This window comes from Pseudorca crassidens, chromosome 1 (assembly GCF_039906515.1).
Source record: "Pseudorca crassidens isolate mPseCra1 chromosome 1, mPseCra1.hap1, whole genome shotgun sequence".
Taxonomy (NCBI): Eukaryota; Metazoa; Chordata; class Mammalia; order Artiodactyla; family Delphinidae; genus Pseudorca; species Pseudorca crassidens.
In genome coordinates, this window is record NC_090296.1 from 183,662,971 (window position 1) to 183,684,778 (window position 21,808).

General features: G+C 38.8%; 1 protein-coding gene across 3 annotated transcripts in view; it reads left to right on the forward strand.

The window, feature by feature from the left end:
• Window positions 1-21,808, forward strand: part of PLXDC2 (plexin domain containing 2) — a 410,586-nt gene that overhangs the window by 152,273 nt on the left and 236,505 nt on the right. For all 3 annotated transcript variants that reach the window (XM_067702751.1, XM_067702757.1, XM_067702766.1), the window contains exon 2: window positions 10,551-10,762. In XM_067702751.1, coding sequence (XP_067558852.1) covers window positions 10,551-10,762 — 212 coding nt within the window. The remainder of the gene's footprint in view (window positions 1-10,550; window positions 10,763-21,808) is intronic.

The window sequence follows — 21,808 nt, forward strand, 5'->3', positions numbered from 1 at the left end:
TATGTCAAAAGAACAAACCGAATAAAACTGGTTGCTTCCAACTTGCATGACACAGAGAAAACCACTAGTAATACTATAATGTATTTCTTTCTCTTCTTAAATTTTGAGTATATGTATGTTTTTCCTTTTACCCAAGTCAAATAATACTATATACAGTTTTTTATACTTATTCATAAATCTTTTTGCACATCTAAGAATATTTCCACAGTATCAAATCCTAGAAGATTTTTACTACTGATTGAAAATATGCACATATGAAATTTTGATTAAAATTGGAATCTCCCTACCAATATTAGAGAGTACAGTACTCTCTAATAATAGCTTCAAGAAATTAGTCTATCAAATATCAACAAGTACAATTTTACAATAAATCTTTGTGAATGTAGTATATGAAAGAATTTAATTTATTGTATTTCTCTGACTTCTTAAAATGTTAAATATTTTAATACATTTATTAGTATTTATATTTTCTTTGCTATGAATTATCTGTTTATGGCATTTGCTCATTTTTTAAATTTGAGGACTAATCTTTTAAAAAATTTATTATGTAGGATATGTACTTGCATATATTAAGATAAACTATATACAGTTGCCATTTTATAGATCAAAAAATTGAATAGATATACATAGTATTAATTGCTATTGACATTTTTCCTGCTGGCCTTTTAAATTTATATAAAACTGAAATAGGATTGTTTTAATTTTCTGCTTAACATTCTTTAATGGCTTTCCTTTGTGTTTGTGTGGTGCTCAAAGTTGAGCATCTTAAGCCTATATTTTGTTAACCCTGCATTATCAACCCTGGCAACAGCAGGAAGCCCAAAAATACAGAGTTTGTGGCTGTATTTTTCACCTTTAACCAGGAATGATATTCAACAGTTAACAGCTAATATTATCTGTTTAGTCATAATGGGAACAGATCAGGCCATAGGGCTGAGGCCAGATCTAGAGACCTTGTCAAACCAGGTGTTTATCCCTTAGTTGTTGGATTATGTGAAAGGCATTGCTCATTATTTTGCGGGGGGGAGTAAGGAGTGTGGATGCAGTTAATCTGATAATTTGTTTAGATTGTACTTCAGAATCACATTTCAGAAAAATACTTCTGGTTTTGATTCTAAGAATGTGATGTGTCTTCTACTAACTAAAGTCATCTTCTCATAAAGAAACAGGCCCAGAGTAGTTGACTGAATTGCCTGAGGCTTCGCAGCTATAGCCTTAGGACCATAACCTTCTAAAACATTAAATGGTAGAGATAATTTTGTGATGAGGAAATTACAGGTGTTACTGGCTGCTTATCCAATTCCACACAAATCTCTGGAGGGCATTTAACCTGTAGAAATTTGAGGCTGTTTTGATAATGGTATGATTTATATGATTTAAATCAGATAAAAGTTATACAACATAATCTGATAGAAATACATGTGTTGTCTATCATCTGTGGTCATTGGCTAAGTCAGCCTAGGCTCAACATTGGGCCATTATGGATCTGACCCCACAAACTGAATATGGTCTGATGACAATATACAGTGAGATTGAGTCTATCAGACATCTGGCAGCCGTAATCTAATAGAAGGCCCTCAGTGATTTGGGCCCTAGGCATTTGGACATCATCTTTGACATGGGGCACCATTATAACCATGATTCCATCTGGCCTGTTCTGGCTCAGAAGACTAAATTTTCCTTAGAGGCTGTTGGCCATGACTGGTCCTTGTTTACAGAATTTTCCATTTCCCTTGGCTGTCAGAGTCACACTTTTCATGCACTGGACTTAGCTTTTAGTGCAGAGCCTTTATTTTAAAATCAGCCATTCTGAATACAGGAAACAAGGGTAGTTGAGGATGGCTAATGATAAAGAGAAATGTTAAGGTATTTTACCAAATAGTTTCACTTTTTTATTGAGCTATGGAGACTCTAAAGTTCATGATGCATGGATTTTCACAAATTAAATAGTAAATCTGAAAACAAATGTAGAATACTTAATACATGATCCCAAATAGCCTAAAATATGTTAACAAGATATTTAGCTGGCAAGTAGATGGTAGACTTTTATAAGCTGGGAGGGACTATAAAAGCTATGTAAAGCTGCCCCCTCTTATTTCACACACAGCAGGAGGTCACATACCTAAAAATTCCATGTGCTTTCTGGGTTCATGATGCTATGTTTTCTGCAGAAAATCCTAAGAACCTTATTAAAAGACTCTCAGATTTAATTAAATGCTATTTTCACTGTTTGTAGATTATTTGTAGACTATGGCTAACATGGAAATAAGTTTATTCTCCAAATCTGACAGATTTATCTGAAAAATAAGTGGATGGCCTGAGTTCTCTGACAATCATCTTTTATTATAAAACAGGAGATTGTCGTCATGGTAAAACAAATGCTTGAGTCTACTTGAAGGAATTCAGTTTTTCTTTTAAATTTCTACTAGGCAGTTAATAGAAAATGCCCAATTAACAAGATTATTTATTTTAAAGTACTTCCCAACATTTCAAGATATAACTAAAAAATATAATCAATATTAATGTGCTATTATTTTCTGCTGTGTTTTTACATTGGCTGTGTTTCGTTTCCTCACATTGGCAGTCAACTTGATGGGGTATTTTATTCCTTGTTTTCACATGCTGGATTATTTACATATTTTTACCGTTTTAAATAGCACATTCTGTCTTACTTATTTTTCTTTTAGATTGTTTCTTTGTGTCGTATCATTAGGCTTTCTGATGCATTGCTAATTTGATCCCTTAAAGATTAATCATAGGTAGATTAGATGATAGTCAAAACCAAGCCTATGGATCAAGCTCTGGTTACCTTCCTAGTGTATCACTTACCATATCATATACATCAATTTCCTCATATGTAAAATGGGGTTAATAATAGTATTGATACATGCCAAATACATTAATGTTTGCAAATGTTTAGAACAGTGCCTGACATTCTACCAACCCTAAATGAAGGGTAGTTATTATTAGTAATATTACTATTATTAACCCATTATTAGAAGCAATGCATAGAACACTTCTGCTTTATAACTGTTAACACAGTTTTATTCTTTCTGTTTATTTTTAATATTTTAGTGAATATGCAACAATACCTTAAAATTGTCTTAAATATTAACATTTGCTCATAAGGCTAATCATGTTTTCCATAGGATAATTAACCATTTTATATATAAAATTAAAATGTCTTCTTATTATTTTATTTAACAGTAAGATTAGAAAACTGTTACAATTTTAACGTGTAACTGGTTTTGTACATATTTTGGGTTGAGTGTTTGGTTACATTTTCCCATTCCCTTTCATTTCCTGCGTACTTTTTCTTGAACTGGCTAATGTTCTTCACCAGAAAAACACTGTACAGTGACCAAGAACCCTGCAATGACTCAGAAGTCAGAGAAGGGGAAGAGTGGAGAGTAAGGGGTATGCAGGCCACTTACATCTCGGCCTTAGGCCTTTATGATTCTCCTGCTCTGCGCCTCAGAGCCTGGACTCTTATGCTTCAAACTTCTAGAGTAGCCCTCCACTTGTTTTCCACTTTTCACTTAAAATGTCCTTGTTTTCAACTACTTCATAGCTTTTCAGTCTCACTGGCCATGCCCACATTCTTCCAAGACATGTGTTCTGTTTCTTACTGAGTTCATGAACCGGAAAGAACTGCAACCACGAGTGTTGCTGAACATCACCCAACTGGCCAGTGAGCTCTTGTTGAGTCAAACTCATATCCGATAAGGAGAAGCTGTTATAGATTTGTTTTCCCATAGTTTTTGCCTTCTTCCATCCTTTTATCTGACTGAGCAAGAAACATGGTTAAAATCTTAAGAAGCTGGACGGCAGATCGCACACATAATGCTTTAAGATGCTGTCTCAGATGAGCGGCAACCTGGCCAGTCATCTGTTTACTCATTCATTCATTTGCTTTTCAGAAAACTTTGGATATTTATTATATTTCAATATCCATGTTTGTACTGATGGGACAAAAAATATAAATAAGATAGAAGTCCTGTTCTGAAACATCTCTGTGTCAGGAGTCTCCAAGGCCACCCTCAGGTTTGGTCATATGATAGGAGGAATCATAAGACCCAGCTGTGATTTGTTACAGCGAAAGGATACAAAGCAAAATTCATAAAAGGAAAAGGCACTTGGGGCATTTTTAATGTCTGGGGAAAGCAGGGCAGGTTTCTAAGAGCACTCTCCAGCGGGAGCGCAGAGGAAGCATTTACTTCCACCAGCAACCAGTTGTGACAACACATGTGAAATACTGTCAACCAGGGAAGTTCATTAGAAACTCAGTGCCCAAGGTTTTTATTGGGAACTGTTCACATAACTACCTTCTATCTACCGTGTACCAAAATTCCAGACTCCCAAAAGGAAGGCTCGTTGTCAGCATAAACAGTAGTGTTTGCCCAGGCAGTATAGCCACAGTGAGCCACTCTTATCTGTTAGGGGATGGTGGGAACCCTCCCCAAATCTTAGTTCCCAGGCACCAGCCAGGGCCAACCTTGCAAACAAGATTTTCTAAGGATAGCAGTCTCAGGCCCGCTGTGTTAACTCTTTTCTGCACAGTCTCACACTGAAGTGGGGATTGTTGGAAGAGGGTTTAAAGAGTCAGGTGTAAAGGGTTATTGGATTACAGAAGAAAACTCAATTAGCCCCGCCTGGAGGAGTCAAGGGAGGCTCCATTTACCGAGACAATATTTGAACTGGATCTTGAAGGAGTTGTGAGATTTCCCAAGGCCCTGGAGTGAGGAAGGGCTTTCCGCCATGCAAAGGTATTCACTGCAGGTAAAGAGATGATTGAGAAATCCTGTGTGGTGGGAGCATAGAGCATGATGGGGGAGGCAGAGACAGGGAAGAGGGGTTAGAACAAGAGCATGAGGTGTTTTATAGTTTTGTTGGGTGGTAAGGAGCCTTAGAGGTTTTAATCAGAAAAGAGAAGTGAATAAATCTAAAAGGTATCTCTGATAGCAGATGGAGAAAAGGTTGGAGAAGGTAGAGTTTGAAGAAAGTAACACCAGGTAGGAGGCAAGAGATGGTGAAGACATGACCTGTGGTAGGGCTAGAGCACGGGGCAGTGGTCTTCAACCAGGGGGACACAAAGAATCATGTGGGAAGCTTAACAAGAAAATGATGTCCAGGTCCCACTCAAACCCTTTAATGTCTCTCGACAAAACATTCTGTCTGCTTTCTCTTCTGTAGCTATCTTACTCTGTAATGCTATCAGTCAAAACCTCCAAGTCCACTACATAGACAGTTCATTATTGGACAGAACCAAGAATATAACCATTTGTATGGAATTTCCTCTTCATTTCCGTAATAAACTGAGATGCGAAGCCATATGGCAGTCTACCTTAGCCGAATAATTTTATCTATTGTCAGATGAATCTAGCCAGTAAATCTGTTTGCAGTAAAAAATCTTAACGTTTTTGCAGAGGATCCACAAGAGTGATTTGGTTCATTTGTGAAGTGCAGACCAAAGTGCATGTCAGAAGGTGCAGTCATAACGGATCCTCATTGCACAAGATGCATGTCAATTTATGTGGTTACTCCTTGGTCATTCGACATATATTGTATGTACGGCTTGTATGCAAGACTCAAGAAATACAGTTAAAGATGCATTCAACTATTAGCTAAATGTAAGGTATTTAAATAAAATCATTAGGATAAGACACAAATATAAACACATCCAACCCAGAACAGCTTTCTTCCCTTTTGTTTTTATTTTAAATGATTTTATTTTATAGTAGATGATAGCACAAAAGAGACTTGCAAGGTTTGCAAAGAATAATATGAAGATGTACGTGAGTTTCTTATTTTACTCTCAGATTAACTAGGCATTATTGGGTTTCATAATGATGGTCTATTTGAAATGTAATGAAATACCTTCTTCAGTAATACTTTATCTACTGTTTTTATCAAATAAAGTATCTCAAGGATGTGTTAAGGTCAATTTATATATTAAATATACAAAAATATGTCTTTTTGCTTTCCTTATATCCAAATGGAAGTCCTTAGATATATTCAATGTTTCCATGAGCTATGTGATTAACAACTATAGCAAAACATGTTGGCGAAAATTCTCTTTGACGGTTTTCCATCAGTGGTTTAATTAACACACAGTGGACAGAAAGCAGACAGTCTGTGCAACCAGATCAAAGATCCCTCCTATTGCTTTTGTTTTCACTACAGCTGGGAAGCGAAAAATTATATTACATATATCCCTTCACCTTTCTTCTGAATGATTTGTTTTGGTGGTGATTTAAAGGATAATTTGAAATATTTTTGTGAGTTAGAAAGCCCATGAAGTGCATAGGAGTAATTTACAATGTAGATAACAAGGCTGTGGTTTTGCCAGTTTTTCTCAGTCTTTCTTTCTGGAAACATCCATTTTTGACTTGTTTTATCTTCTCTAAAAATCATTCTGAAATGGGTTAAAAATCGAAGCCAATTTCATACTTTAGTCTTGATGAACCACGTACTACTGAATTATGAGCAAACAGGAATGTTTCCTCTATGCATGATTGGGTCGTCTTGCTTATTCATAACCTAACCGGAGAAAAAGAGTTAGGTATAAAATAGCAACCCAAAGAAAATTCACAGAGGCTAGGCACTAAAGCTCACAAAGGTTCACATTGGAAAACCCTCAGTTCCTTCCTTAGATTTTGTTTCCTCTTTACAGTCAGAGCCAGCAAGTGATTGAGTAATCAGTTTACAAAGTTTACTGTAGTAAATTCTAGAAGGAGCAAGCATGTCCATCAGGGAGACAAACTAATCAACGGCTGTAATAGCAATTAATACAACAGGAAAGCAAGCAAAAAAAATCATAAAACACTGCCAGAAAGTGAAAAACAAACACCAAAACCCGCAGCTGTCTGGGGACTTACCCTTGTAAATGCTAGAGGAAGCATTTGCGCTTGTTTTATACGGGAGGCCTACCTGTCTGTTAAATTCACCTTCCCCAATAATCTAGCTGAAAATGAGTTGGAATGTTCATCACAAAAACAAGAGTTTGACACACTAATCAGACTTACCAAATTTCAACTTAAGTGGTGTTAAAAGATAAACTAAGGCATATTCAACATTTTAAGAGTTTACCTGACTGAAAATCAATTTCAGTGGGGCAACACAAACCAGAAGTGGTTAGGAATACTCTAAGAACCCCAACGAGGGGAGAGATTTTATGGAGAAAAGGCAGAAGAAAACAAGGAAATTATTTGATTGGCTGTAGCTTGAGTGTTTGCCTGTTTCAGAAAAGTCTGGGTGTAAGTTTGTGACTGGTTGTCCTTAGGTTTTTTTTGTTTGTTTATTTTTCGGTACGCGGGCCTCTCACTGTTGTGGCCTCTCCCGTTGTGGAGCACAGGCTCCAGACGCACAGGCTGAGCGGCCATGGCTCACGGGCCCAGCCGCTCCGCAACATGTGGGATCCTCCCGGACCGGGTCACGAACCCATGTCCCCTGCACCGGTAGGCGGACTGTCAACCGCTGCGCCACCAGGAAAGCCCTGTTCTTAGATTTTGATTTCTTAACCTTGAGGCAGCTGCAGGCTCAGGTTTGGGTTTACTTACGTAGGCTGCTAAGGTTTTAGAGCCACCTCAGTCTGATGGCCTCCTTGTTTAATTAGTTTAGCAGTGTGGAATATGGACTTTATCCTCCCTAAGTTTTGAAGCTCCTTCTTAGGGTAAGAAGGCAGGGAGAAAATGAGAAAGAGCAATCAAAGACGAGAACTAGACTTCCTCTGCAGACAGCTCCTCCAGTGTTAGTTGCTTCGTCTACTCTGTGCTCTGTGCCAGGGCCACAGGGGCTAGTGTTATGTTACTGGCCTAACAGGCATCATGAAAAGTACTATGTTTTGTCCTCTGTTATAAAAATCTAAAAGGATAATGGTAAAATTAATATCAGGCAATTAATATCCAATGACAACATCTATTTTAAAGAAACCAACAGTTGAAGATTTTAATAAGGACTACTTCTTTGGAGATTTTCGTGTTTTTTTTTTTTTTTTCTGATTTACATTATAAAGAACTGAGAAACCTCTGGCTGGAGACTTTCCCTTTCTGTGATTTTTTTTAAATAATATTTTTATATCTAGGACTGTTTACTCCATTGACTACATGATATTTGCTATCCCTCTTATCTGCACTGACATTCTAGTAAGGATCCTATAGATTTTCAGTTGTTCCTACATGATTGTTTGTATTCAGATAGCCTCCACCCCTAGTGCAAGGTGAATGCACAGCTCTAAAGTTTAATCTGAGTGTTGTGCTACGAGGCCTTAACTGGTTGTTATAAAACTTTATTGTGTACTTCTGTTGTAAGCTGCCTCATATATTTTTGGTAATGAGGCAGGATATCTAAATAAAGCAAATAAAATTGCTTTATGTAGCTTTGCCTAGAATCATAAGTCTTAGAACCTGGCACATACTCAGGAAAAGCTGTCTGCTTTTGCAGGTAAGATATTTTCATTTCCATTTGAAATATAGGGTAACTAAAGCACAGAGAGTTTCGTAAATCATGCAATATCCCCTGTTCAGCAAACCTAACGAAAGAATTCTACCCCAGGTCTCCTGAATCCTTGTACAGTATTTCTTCCGTACTTAATTGTGCCTGGTCCTATCATTTTTGCTCCAGAGAGACTGTCTACAATTTATTCATTCATTTGGTCAGTCAACAAACATTTATTGAGCATTATTCAATGTCCAGTGGGGACAACACCTTAAAAAAGAAAAATTTTCGGACCTTCCCTGGTGGTGCAGTGGTTAAGAATCTGCCAGCCAGTGCAAGGGACACGGGTTTTTGAGCACTGGTCTGGGAAGATCCCACATGCTGCAGAGCAACTAAGCCCGTGCACCACAACTACTGAGCCTGCACCCCAGAGCCACAAATGTTGAGCTCGCATGCCACAACTACTGAAGCCTGCATGCCTAGAGCCCGTGTTCCGCAACAAGAGAAGCCATTGCAATGAGAAGCCCGCGCACCGCAACGAAGACCCAATGCAGCCAAAAATAAATAAATTTATAACAAACAAACAGAAAAGAAACATTTTCTGTAAAATACTCGTTAGACATACATATTGAACATTTACTGTGTGGAAGGTGGGAGGGGACCATGATAAACCCTCTATGTACCTGGGTTTCTTCCTAGCCTGCAACTAGCTATTCTGTGAATTGAGCACAGTGCTACATTTTCTGGCTCTAGGGTTCCTTTCTGTGGAATTTTTGGCCATTTCCATCTCCATGACTCTTTTAAGCTCTAATATTCTACAAGCCCATGGAAAAGTCTAGATCGCCAACACTGTGGTAGTGCATCACTCTAGACTGTATCCAAAAAGGCTTTAGGCAGTGGCAGATCATTTAAATTCACAGTGAAATCAAAGAATAGCCCCTCTAGAAGAATGATTAGCATCTTTCTGAGTTCAAAGGGAGATATTTTAGACCATTTGCATGTGATTAGTAGTGGAAGCCTTAACTTGGTTATTAGAGTTCTAAGTAACTGATTTAATGGTATTATAAGCTTCATTAAATACATTTTTGTTTCTTGGAACGTTCTTGTATTGATGGGAACCTCACAGCTGTAATTAAATCACTGCTCTCTTAGCGTTTTTTGAACCCATATCCTGCCAGTTATAAAGCCTGTCAATTCGTATCTTTTGGTAATAGTTGCCTAGAGGAGAACTGTTCTTGGTCAGACACTGAATTTCCCATACTTGTGGAACACCTTCCCCTGCTGACCCACTGAAATGAAAGACTAGGAGTAATGATTAGATCTAATTTTCCCTCCTGTAGTAGCAGAATGAGCTGGGTCAGCAAGGCCAGTCCCTGCAGATGGCTTTAAAATACCTTTGTGATTTGATCTCCTTGCCTTCCCATCCATTTCTCTAAGTGCCTATCACTGTCATCCTTTACCACCCTGACAAGATTCCAAGGTGAGAACAGCTCAAATGAGCAAGAGCGTTTGTGAGGCCTCCCGAGGACGTGGCTTATTAAATGAGTTCGGCAGTGAACCAAGTCTGACTTGTGAGCTACAAGGCAGGTTAGCGCGTTTGCACAAAGGTCATTCCATGTATTATTTAACCCATTCAAATGCTCTGTTTTCTCTCTGCTGCCCAGCATAACTCACATGAAATAATATAAACTCACAAGTTATTCATGTCTGATTTGTATTTTCAAATGTGCTGGGAATCATTTAGTTTCATTCCTTTGTTTGGATTGTAGTTTGTTTTCTCAGAACAACTAGAGAATGCTTATGAAGGGTGTGTGTGAAGGACGGGCAAGGAAGGGAATAAAAGTGCATTACTTTAGGGCTGCACAACTGTTTTAGGGACTCTGCTGGATGTGCACATTAACCATTGTCACGACTTATCATGGTGTGTCCTAAAATTGCATTCTACTCGGAGGTACTCATACCAACTCAAAAATATTACAGTTAAACAGATTTCACTGTTATGAGTTAGTTTCCTCTTCTTTTGACTAGCAGAATATTTTTCTTCTCTATTAGAAAGCATGCAAATGATGCATAACAGGTGGTAAATCGTTATTTATTTATTTTTTTTCAAACAGATTGGCACTATCAGGTTGCTCAAGCCTTCCCACAAACAGAAGAGGAGGTGGAGGTGGATTCCCATGCATTCAGCCACCGGTGGAAAAGGCACTTGGATTCTCTCAAGGTGGTAGACTCAAACCGAGCCAGCCTGGGCCAAGACTCCCCAGAGCGCAGAGGCTTCACGGACCTGCTCCTGGACGACGGGCAGGACAACACCACCCAGATTGAGGTAGGTCAATGATCTGGGTAATTGAAATGGATTAATAAGTCTGTTTCTTGCAAGGCACCCAACTTCCACATATGTATCAATATTTATAAGCTGTCCCTTCGGCTCAATCTGGAACTTATGGACTTTTTTGTAGAGGATCAATTTAATTCATTAATAAATAATTAATTTGTTAATATTCAGGAATTCAATAAGTAATTATAATTATGTTAAATAAATAAAATAAATAATAGCTAAGCCATTTAATCACCCACGAATGCACTTACTCAGGAAACAGACACACATGGGCTTGCTGTGATGACGTCAGTGAGGAGACACAAAGGGAAATACAGTCCCTCTCCTGCCTGCAAGGAGATGATTGTGTAACAGGGTCAGAAAGTGTAAACGCCGTAACCAGCTCATCCCTATGCCATGTGATATGCGCAGAAGTATACACAGGCCAGTGTGGCATAGAGGAGGGGATGGTCATCTGCTTGGGGTTAGGGGATGGGCTGTTGTCAAAGAGGCCTAAGAGTGGGCACTTAGGCTCGCGCTCAGCAGATTGAGAGGAGCTCACCAGGTTGATAATTTGCCGATGGTAAAAGAGAAGATTGCTGGCAGAACGAATTACATCTGCAAAGGCTGAGTCTCAGAACGGCATGGCATTATGAGGAGTCTTGCATGGTGACCAAACTGGTGTCCCAGTTTACCTGGGACTGAGGGGTTTCCTGGAATGTAGAACTTTCAGTGCCTAAAATGGGGCAGTTCTGGGCAAACTGATGGTTGGTCACTCTGTTACTGTACATAATTCTTTGTGATAATTGGGGCCACAAATTGGAAAGAGAAGGACGGTTGGAGGTGGGTTTGGCAAGTAGGGAAGGCTGCTGAAGGCACATTCTAGGCAGATTTTGTGGTTGCCCAGAGGCCTCGAGGGTGGTATTGCATTGCTTAAGTTTCCATAGTCCTTAGCATTGCAAATGCTAAAATATGATCTTGTTAGTATACTAGATATAACAGACACAAACAAGTGAATCTTATGGAACTAAGCAAAAACCATTCAAATGAGAACAGAAGCTATTTATTCAGTTTGTTGTAGCCAGGGAGTGAGCCTCTATCACTTGCCTTTGGCAGAGACTCAAAAGCAGGCAGGGGAGTGGGAAAGTTTTTCCGTTAAAAAAAGAGAAGGCTCCAGGTGTGCTCTGATTAGAGGTTGTTGGCACGGAGAAGCTGGAGGTAGGCTCATCAGAAGCCGAGCATCTCGTGATTGGGGAACATACATGGCTTTCTGTGCTTGGTCCAGAGTTGGGCATAGGGACAAAAAATAGAGAAACCATCAGTTTTTAATCAAGTCCTGCCCCTTCTGGGCCGATGGCTGCCAGGATTGTGTTTTGGCTCCCTGGACTGGTTGCTCTAGAGGTTGGGGTCAGAGTTCTGTTGTTATCCATGGTCTGGACATTGTCCGTTTGTATATTCTCTCAATCTGAAGGTTTAGTTCCTACTATGTCCCAGGTGACAGGTTTCTATTTTAAAGAACCAGGCAGCATTCTTTTTACTGCCCTGAAATACTCATTATTTAGGAAAAGAACTCAACTTCATGAAACAGATATGACATAGTTCTGCAGATGGTATCAAAGCATCATTTTGTTCCCTCATGGTGAGAGGAATCTTCAGAAATGAAGCACAGGCCATTGGGATTCTCTTTAGGTGAGAGCCCGAAGATTTTCAAAACCCCTCTCCATTGCCTTAGTTAGTTTGTGACTCTGGTGGCCCCTGACTGCCCCCGTCAGGCCCTTAACAGACAACAGAGGATGATGTGCCAGGAGCAGAACTCATATAATATCTGTCAGAGGCTCTTCTGACTCCTGCAGAGTACCTGCTATTTTGGCAACAATGTCGTGGTAACAACTCAGGGTAGGCAACACAATTCCTCCCTGGGCTGCCCTTGAGCCAGGGTGCAGCATAAAGAAAGGAGAGCTGAACAGAAGCAGAGATGTTTCCTCTTTGCCCAGAACTAGTAACCTATTGAGATTAAAGGGAGAGAACACAGACTCCTAGAACTCTGTGATCTCCATGCAGGATGCTGAATTTTTCTAATCATTGGTAAAATAGAAAATCCTTTTACTCAGGGATATATTAACACTCCCCAAAGTATCAGTACAATTCTAGTTGTTAGTATAGCCATGATTCTGTTATTCAGCCAGTTTTTCTCTTTTTTTTCCTTAATAGAGGGAGACCATGTAATGTCAGAGATTTTGAATCAGTAAAAAGGAGGAAGGATGATGCAGGGAGCTATTCACTGAGCACTCACTTGGTGCTAAGACCTGCCAGGTACTGTATGGTCATCATCTTATCTGGTCCCTACATCAGCCTGCTGAGATATGCATCCCCAGTTTCACTGGCTAATCTCAGTGATTAACATGAGGGTACTTTCAGTTTTAGGTTGAGTATTTTTCCTAAGGTCTCTCATTAATGAGTAAAGGGCTGGCATTCAAACCCAGGACTGCCCAGCTCTCAAGATTTAGCCTTACTACTTGGCTCTGCTTCCTCTAATAGAAGGAAAAATAAATGGCTGTTTGATTATGTAATGCTTTTGGATAACTGTAGCACCTGAATATCGATAGAGTAACTTCAGGGTTTCAGTCTGGCTGAAAGGGGACTCGTCTTGAAGCTAGATTTCATAACTAGAGGACTGCTTTTATTTTGAGTTTATTTTTATGGGGTGCTGGGGATTGATGGAGATTATTGGGGATCTAAAGTCCCATAAGTCACCCCTCGGCACCACCACTAGTTCTGGAAGCAAAAGCCTACATCAGAAACTTCTCTGTAAAGTTTACTTATCCTGGCCCTTGAAATAGTATTTTTGAAAACTGTTGCGTCTCTTTTGGGGAAAATACTTTTTCCCGATTGAGTTAAATGGAAATAAGAAAGAAAGGAAGCAAATGGTTATAGAGTGATTGCTCTGTGCTGGGCATCGTGACAAGATCTTTCTTATGTTTTAGGAATAGCATTTTGATTTATGTTGCTTAATATAAGCAATGAGCATGAACGACTGTGTATGCTTTTGCCTTTTAGAAGCTTCCAGAGTCGATGTCAGGAATCAGAATTATTTGGCCTGAGAGCCCTGATTGTAGCAGTGACTGTTAAAATAATTTGTATCCCAGTGAGACTTAAGCCACCCAGAATGGCATTCCTGTGCATGTTCTCCCCAACTTCTGCCATTGTCTAGACTTTGTATCCCACTTTCACTGAACAAAGACAAAAACAAAAGACAATAGCATATTTACTATTTTGGCACAAATTCACTCTGAAATAAACAAAAGCTGTTATTTTCTTAACTTGGTACTTGACAGTATTTTTTCTGGCTCTGCACAAGAACAGATAATGGAGGGATCATAAAACTTAGTATCCCAGTTAAAGAATCTTCCAATTGAAGTTTCATTGCTGTTGTCATTGTTTTCTTTTTTTCATATTCTTTTCATGAAGATATAAAGATGTTTTGAAACAGTTCGTATTTCCTGATGAATAAGTGGGGACTCAACATTTGGCAAGCGCCACTGTCGATCTGCATTTTATTTTACATGAGACCTTTATTCTTGTACCTCCTCTGTTCATGTGGGTGTATAACCACTTGGGCAAGTTCCCTGGTGGCGCAGTGGTTGAGAGTCCGCCTGCCGATGCAGGGGACGCGGGTTCGTGCCCCGGTCGGGGAAGATCCCACATGCCGCGGAGCGGTTGGGCCCGTGAGCCATGGCCGCTGAGCCTGCGCGTCCGGAGCCTGTGCTCCGCAACGGGAGAGGCCACAACAGTGAGAGGCCCACGTACCGCAAAAAAAAAAAAAAAAAAAGAAGAGTACTTCCCCCTGATTAGTAGGTATTAAAAGCAGTCACTAGCATGCTTTTTGTAATTACTTTGGGAATATAAGGGCTTCAGGGACTTTCAGGTTAGATTGAAGTCCATGCATGACTTGGCCGTGCTTGAGCAGCCTTCAGTGAATTCCGTGACCGCAGGAACACGTGCATGGACGAGCAGCACGTGGATCTCCACCTCGCTGCTGGCTGCCCTTCCGTTTTCTGGGGTGGAGCTCTTGCAGCATCAAGGGCGCCTTATGGGATGGAGAGGGACTGAGCAGTGTTTGGTGAGAATTACTGGTCTTCATAAAGCTCAGTTTCCTCAGCTTATTCCTGTGTAATGCTGTTGGTAACTTACAGTTCTTCACTTTACAGAAATCAGTCCTTTCTAACACATGGAACCAAATATGTGGTTTTTTCCTACTTTTTCACATGCAGCGTTTGGAACTTCATATTCCCTCTCTTGGGAGAATGAAAATGTTTCTGAAAAGGATTGTCAAGTGTGATTTTTATTTTTTTGGCTTCGATTCCAAAGTACCTGGATAACTTGAAGAAGGGAAGATTAAAAATAAGGTTTATGGATCCTATAAGTGTAGCCCCATGATCCAAAGTGACTGAGACATTGTGAGCTAGACCAGCACCTCTCCGGTGATGCAGATGTGGCTAAACTACAGGCGACACTTTGCATTGCAAGGAGTTAGAGCACAGAGCAGATTTAGCTCTTAGTTTTGAGGATATAGATTTCTGAAAAATCTTAGGTTAAATTGCAGTGCCTACCAACAACATATCTTGTGGATTTCTCATTCTTGTACCAAATAAAAATTGCAGGCATATCTAACAATTGTATCACCTATGATCGCATTAAAGTTCATATCTGAGGAAAGTACAGTGGAAAATGGTTAGCAAATATGTGCAATAGAAGTAGCTAAAAGCTACAGATCCACTGTGTTTCCACTTAAATGCACATGTAAAAACTCTTTTTTTGATCATCTGCTGCGGCACACTGCCAGTTGTATCTGTATCATATTGTCACAAATTCTATAATATATTTCTTTAAAAAGCTGTCAATTGCCAATTGCTGCACACAGGTTATTGTGTGTGTTCTAATATTTTATTGCAGTTCATAACTAGGTATTCTATTTGACAGGAAAGAAGTCACTGGAAAATCCTTCATCTAAAAGAGAATGCTGTTACTTTGAGATATTTTACAAAGCAAAGGCAAATTTCATAATGTCCCATGTGGGCATAATCTCCATGGTATGTTTGCAGTACAGAGAATACATCAGAATATTCTTAGATAATGAAATCCTACTGCTCATGTGTCTCAAGCATAGATATGCTTCCTCAGTTTCAGAGATCTGACAATAACAGTACTGAACATAAATGTAGGGTAGTAATAAGACACATCATCCCATTTCACAGAAATAATGAAAATCTGCAGAATACTGCTGTGCTGATTCTTTCTTCAGGCCACTGTTCTGCTCAGTGAACTCATGGAAGACAGTACTTACAGATGAGAAGCATGTGATCATGCAGATTTGTGACATTTTTCAAAAGAAAGAAAAGTACCACCTGATACTGAACAGTTCTTTTACTATATTTTTTATGAATGTAAAAGCTGGTGTCGATTTTTTTAATGAAGCATTTCCATCTCAGGGGAATCTTAAACTTTCAGGGGCATCCGTCTGTGGTTGCAGAAGCAGAAAGCTGTGCAAAGGGAAGACTCAGATAATCCTGAGGAAACACTTATTTGACTCGAATGAATTGAAATTTCCTAAACGCATGTAAGTGTCAGATTGCCTTCCACAAAAGATGAGAAGAAAAGCATGGTGAGAGCATGTGATTAAAAAGGAGCAGAAATACTGCATAAGTTAATCAGCACCCAGAGGAAGACCCTTATTCTGTAGAGAGCCAGGATTAATGAAGAGAGACAAGGTGTCATCTGAACCATGTCATGGAGAGAGAGTTAGAAGGTAGCCAGGTATCAAGATATTTCTAGCCAGAGAGTTTTGCACTGGTAAGCGGGGGAAGATTTTTAAACTCCCTTATGCTATGTGTCTTAGTCCGTTCAGGCTACTATAACAAAAATACCATAGACTGGGTGGCTTAAACAACAAATTTCTTTCTCACAGTTCTGTAGGCTGGGAGTCCAAAGTCAAAGAGCTGGCAGATTTGGTGTCTGATGAGACGCCACTTTCTGGTTCGTAGGGGGCTGTCTTTCTGCTGTGTCCTCCCATGTCTAAAGGAGCTAGAAGGCTCTCTAGGGATCTCATTTGTAAGGACACTAACCCCGCTGATGAAGGCTCTACCCTCATAACCTAATCACTTTCTAAAGGTCCCACCTCCTAGTACCATCACATTGGGGGGTTAGGTATCAACGTGTGAATTTTGGAGAGACACAAATGTTCAGTTCCTAATGCTATGCTAAGGTGTTTGGGATTTATCAGGAAGGAACTTGGAAGCTACTGAATATTTTAAATAGAGAAAGGCAAGATTATATTGGTGCCCCAAAAATGAGTGAGGAGTGGATCTGAAAGCCCAAATCGAAGGGGTGGAAAGATGAAATAAATTTAGATGAGAATTATCGTAAGCTAAAATGAGACAGTAGTTAGAGAAATGCTATTGATGAGCATATGAATTTCAGGAATATTTAGATTTCTAATCGATAACTTACATTAACCACGATGACTGAAGTTTTACCCAAACTTCTAGTGCTTGCTTGATTCTGAGGGTCAGTTGCAGATGCTGGTCATTTCCTTCCCTGGCAGTGTGGCCTGCTACAACCTTGACAAGCACTCGTCTCACATGGATTGGGAATTGGCCTCATCTCTTCAACTCTGTATTGCCAAAGGTTGTATGTGAACTGACAGCAAAATCTGTTTCAACTTCTTTTGTTTTGGAAACTGGAAAAACACAGTTTCAAACTTATGATTTAATCCCATTCATTTGCTTTTAGAATATTGATGATGGCTTTTAGTTTTCAAAGAAGAAAATCCATTGAAAATAGTAAATCAGGCAGAAATTATCTGCAATTATTGCTCACCCTCTAAAAAGATAATGAGGATTAAAATAGAGTATCATATATCTTGCTCAATTATAGATTATTCTTAGCTTGACATGTCAGCTCTTTATTGGAACAAAAATGAAAAAAGATCCATAACTGTACTTCAAAGAGTTCCATAAAGAATAACTGAATTATCTCTATGATGCTTCACTGTTAGTTAATTGAATTTACTTATGGTAAGAGCATGGAAATAGTCTTCGGAATGATACATACAGGTTGTAAAATTATTAAGTGTGTTAGTCATATAATTTATTTTTAGAACAAGAATTATATTTTAGAATAATATTCTTGCATTCTCCATATACGAAGAGAAATATCATATGAAATATCATATAGTGTAATATTCTTGCATTCTCCATATACCAAGAGAGGTCCTCCCCTCACCAAGACCCTGAGATTAATTATGAGAATCTAGCATTGAGTTTTTCCTACCTCAATTTCCTAGCCATTCATGAGGACTGCGTCATGTCCTCTGCCTTTCTTTGCATTAATTAGGGCAGTGATAAGGAACTTCTAATGTAAGGAACTCCAGGTTAACCAGTAGAATCTCTACTTTGTCATCTTGCAATCTTATTTTTCTTCTTTCCCCAGGCTAACTTCCAACAGGACATTTAAAATACACTTTCATGAAAATTATTATTTTCAGTATCAAAATTATAGTACTGTTTAGTGTAATAGGCCTAGATCTTTATCTAATTGATTGTTTTAAATCCTGCTGAAGAATCAGGCTAATTGTTTGCTAGTCCAGAATGTGTCCAGTCTTTGCACGTTGAGGAAAGGGCTCAGGGTGAAGGATGGGCTGGAACTCAGGAGCAAAAAAGCCAGCAGGTGCTCGAGTCCTCTGTTCTCCTGGCAGCTCATGGATGTGTCCCCCAGTGGACAGTGGTCCAGGCAGGGCTGTGTCCTGTTTGCTTCTCCTCTTTATTGGACAAGTCTGAGAGGAGCATTGCACAGGGGAAATACATACCCAAGGTCAAGCACCGAGCAGCCCAGGCTGACCTGCCGGCAGTTTAGGAAGGGCCAGCACTTGGGTTGGGGGTGCCAGGTTCCATGGATGTTGAGCTCAGTCTCATCTTCTCCTTTCTAGGTGCATAGCTTATCTTCTCAGCTATCTAGCTTCTGGGCAACAGAGAGATAGTTTTGGGGGTCATTCACTGGACAATCCCTTTCTATACTAATGGATTATGCCTTAAGGACTAGTCTTTTTTTTTTTTTTTTTTTTTTTTGCGGTACGCGGGTCTCTCACTGTTGTGGCCTCTCCCGTTGCGGAGCACAGGCTCCAGACGCGCAGGCTCAGCGGCCATGGCTCACGGGCCCAGCCGCTCCGCAGCATGTGGGATCTTCCCGGACCGGGACCCCTGCATCGGCAGGCGGACTCTCAACCACTGCACCACCAGGGAAGCCCAAGGACTAGTCTTTTATGTGATATTTTCAGAATCAGAAACAGAATAATAAAGTGATTGTAGCTCAAAGACTAAATAAGTCTGAGTTGGTACAGTCATGCCAATAATATGATTTTTATTACTACCTCTGGAGAAGTATCGGGGCCACTCCTTATTCCCGTGAAGATTTGTCGCATAACGAATCTGCCAGCCCCTATGATGTGAACTTACTTAATTTTAGGAATACTAACACCAACTGAGTACACTGAATCACACCAAGTCTTTGCCGTTTATTTTATCTAACAAATTAATGCGCACTCTACAACTTAGTACCAGTGTTTTGGAAAAATAAAGACTAGGACTCTGATAAACAATGATTATCTGTAATTTTGTGTGGCACCCAGACGTTTCTATGGACCTTTGTCAAAGATGTCTCATGTGTCTTTGCCAAATACTGTGACTTCTATGGAAACATTATTAGGTCTACACATAGGTGGGCCATTACATATATAGGAGGTGTTTAAAAATTCCTGATGATTTAAACTTACAGTATGAAAAAAGTATATTTTTATTCTTAAGCAATGATGTATAATATATTTTGCTAAGTGTTCAGGGGACTTTTATCTCATCTTATATTTCTGAAGCAGTTTTAAGGTAGATAAGGTCTCTTTATAACAAAGCATGCCTATGCATATTCATATTCTTTGCTTTTACATTTGTGATAAATTTGCTAATGTGCCACCCTGTACTCTATTAAGGGAGGTATCAAATAGCCAAAGGTCCTTTTGAGGAGGGGTGGCTAACATTCGGAATGAACAGAGACTCCTTAATTTTCTTTTTGTGTATCCCTGAAAGAAAACCTTTCTGTTCATGTCCCAGCGATGCATAGATGTCTGAATCTGTCTAGAAACAAGAGAAGAATTGAACTTTGCAGCCCTTGGGAACAGTTGTTTTGAGCCATTTTCTGTATGGTATTTCAAGCCTGAGCTATTAAATTGAAATAATAGTGTGGCATCCATGGCACTGAATTGAATGAATGGATTAAATACTGCTGAAACTATTTCTATTTAACAAGTGATTTCTAGCTCTTTTTGTAAACTTCATATATTTACACAGTCTTTAGCTTAAAAAGCAAAGCTGTGGAAAACACTAACATTCACCTTTTAGACAATATCTCTATCAATCATCTATCTATCTATATTATTTTGCATTCACAGCGCTGATCCAACTTGTCACCAAAGGAATTTGAAACGAAAACTTGCAAAGCAAATTTCTTACTGTTGAAGTTAAACATTTCATTTAGTCACAGCACCTTTTATTAAAGAAGTCTTTTAGGTAAATACTTCCAAAACTAAAAATATTTCATCTTGTGATAGGATTTTCCACTTAAATATAATACTGCCTAACTTTTTAAGGTTTCATGAATTCTATTCTGGAAATTTTTATAATTTTCAAAGATGAATGTCATGATTTATGATTGTCAGATTTTTTTCTCTAAGGACAGTTTAGGTTATAATATTGTCCAATTTTCTTAGGTTATAGTGCTTTGCACAGTGTTCATATTTGAATGCAAATCTTTCCTTGTTCTGTCAATAGAGCAGAAGGTGATTTAAAATTTCATTTTCGAAAATGTTTACAGGGGACACTAACAACCCTTTCCAAGAAACTCAAAACAGTTAATTTGTTCGTTGTAAATAGTGTTGTAGAATGATCTGTTATCTTAAAAATCAAGTATAAACAATCAGTTTTCTCTTTCTTAAATACCAACTGAACAAAGAATGACTTGTCATCTTTCTCTGTCCATTGAGGAATCAGATATCTCTTTATTATTTTTAAAGTGAATGGGATTAATCTTTACCAGAACAGAAGCATGTCATATTCAGATGGGAAGGGTGCAATTCAAACTGTAAGAAAACAACTTTATGAATAAATACAGAAATGTGCCAGGCCAAAATAATAAGTATTCATTAGAAATTTTTCTCACGTTACTAATTGGACCTAGTGATAAAAAATTATCGTCTAAAAGTAAACAAAAATTTTAGACAAATCTTTGTATTTTCACTGTCCCTTAAAAACTCTGTGGAAAGTAATATTTTCCACCGTAAACCCAAGGAAATAAAATAATCAGTACATTCAAAAGCCCCCCTTCTTTGCCCCTGCCAACAGCCCATCCAACGTGGCTCTATTTAGGCAGAAGACTTTAGAAAGAAAGCAGCTGCAGTTCAATTACTTACTGGTCCACAAAGAACTTAAATAGAAATCAAATCACTTTTGCCATGACGGTTAAAATGTTATTTTGCCTCATCGAATAGGTTTGCTATGGTCTGAGCATATTTCAAATGTATATGACATGCTTTGTTCAGGCAGTTTAGTCACTGAACAATCATAACTGCCACTTCAGGATTTTTTTTTAAATTTTGCTTTGTAAAGGTGTATTTCTTACTTTATTATTAAAAGGAGAATGGTTGACATTTTCTGCATTTAAATCATTTGCATAAAAGGACAAAAGTAAAAAAACTCTATGTTTTTATCTCCTTAGGAAAAATGTTTAAACATCTTCAAAGGGAATTTTTTTTTTCCAGCTGGTGATCACTTGTGAATGCAAATTAGAGTAAGGGGTAAATGACTGTGAGACTGTTCCTCCTGATTGTCTATTGACTTTTTAAGTGTTGGTAATAAAGAATCTGGTAAGAGAAAATGATTTCCAACTTTGAAACAGTCCCTGAAACAAAGCGAGGAGCGGGTTGACAGAACAGAAGCAGAATCTGGGACAAAC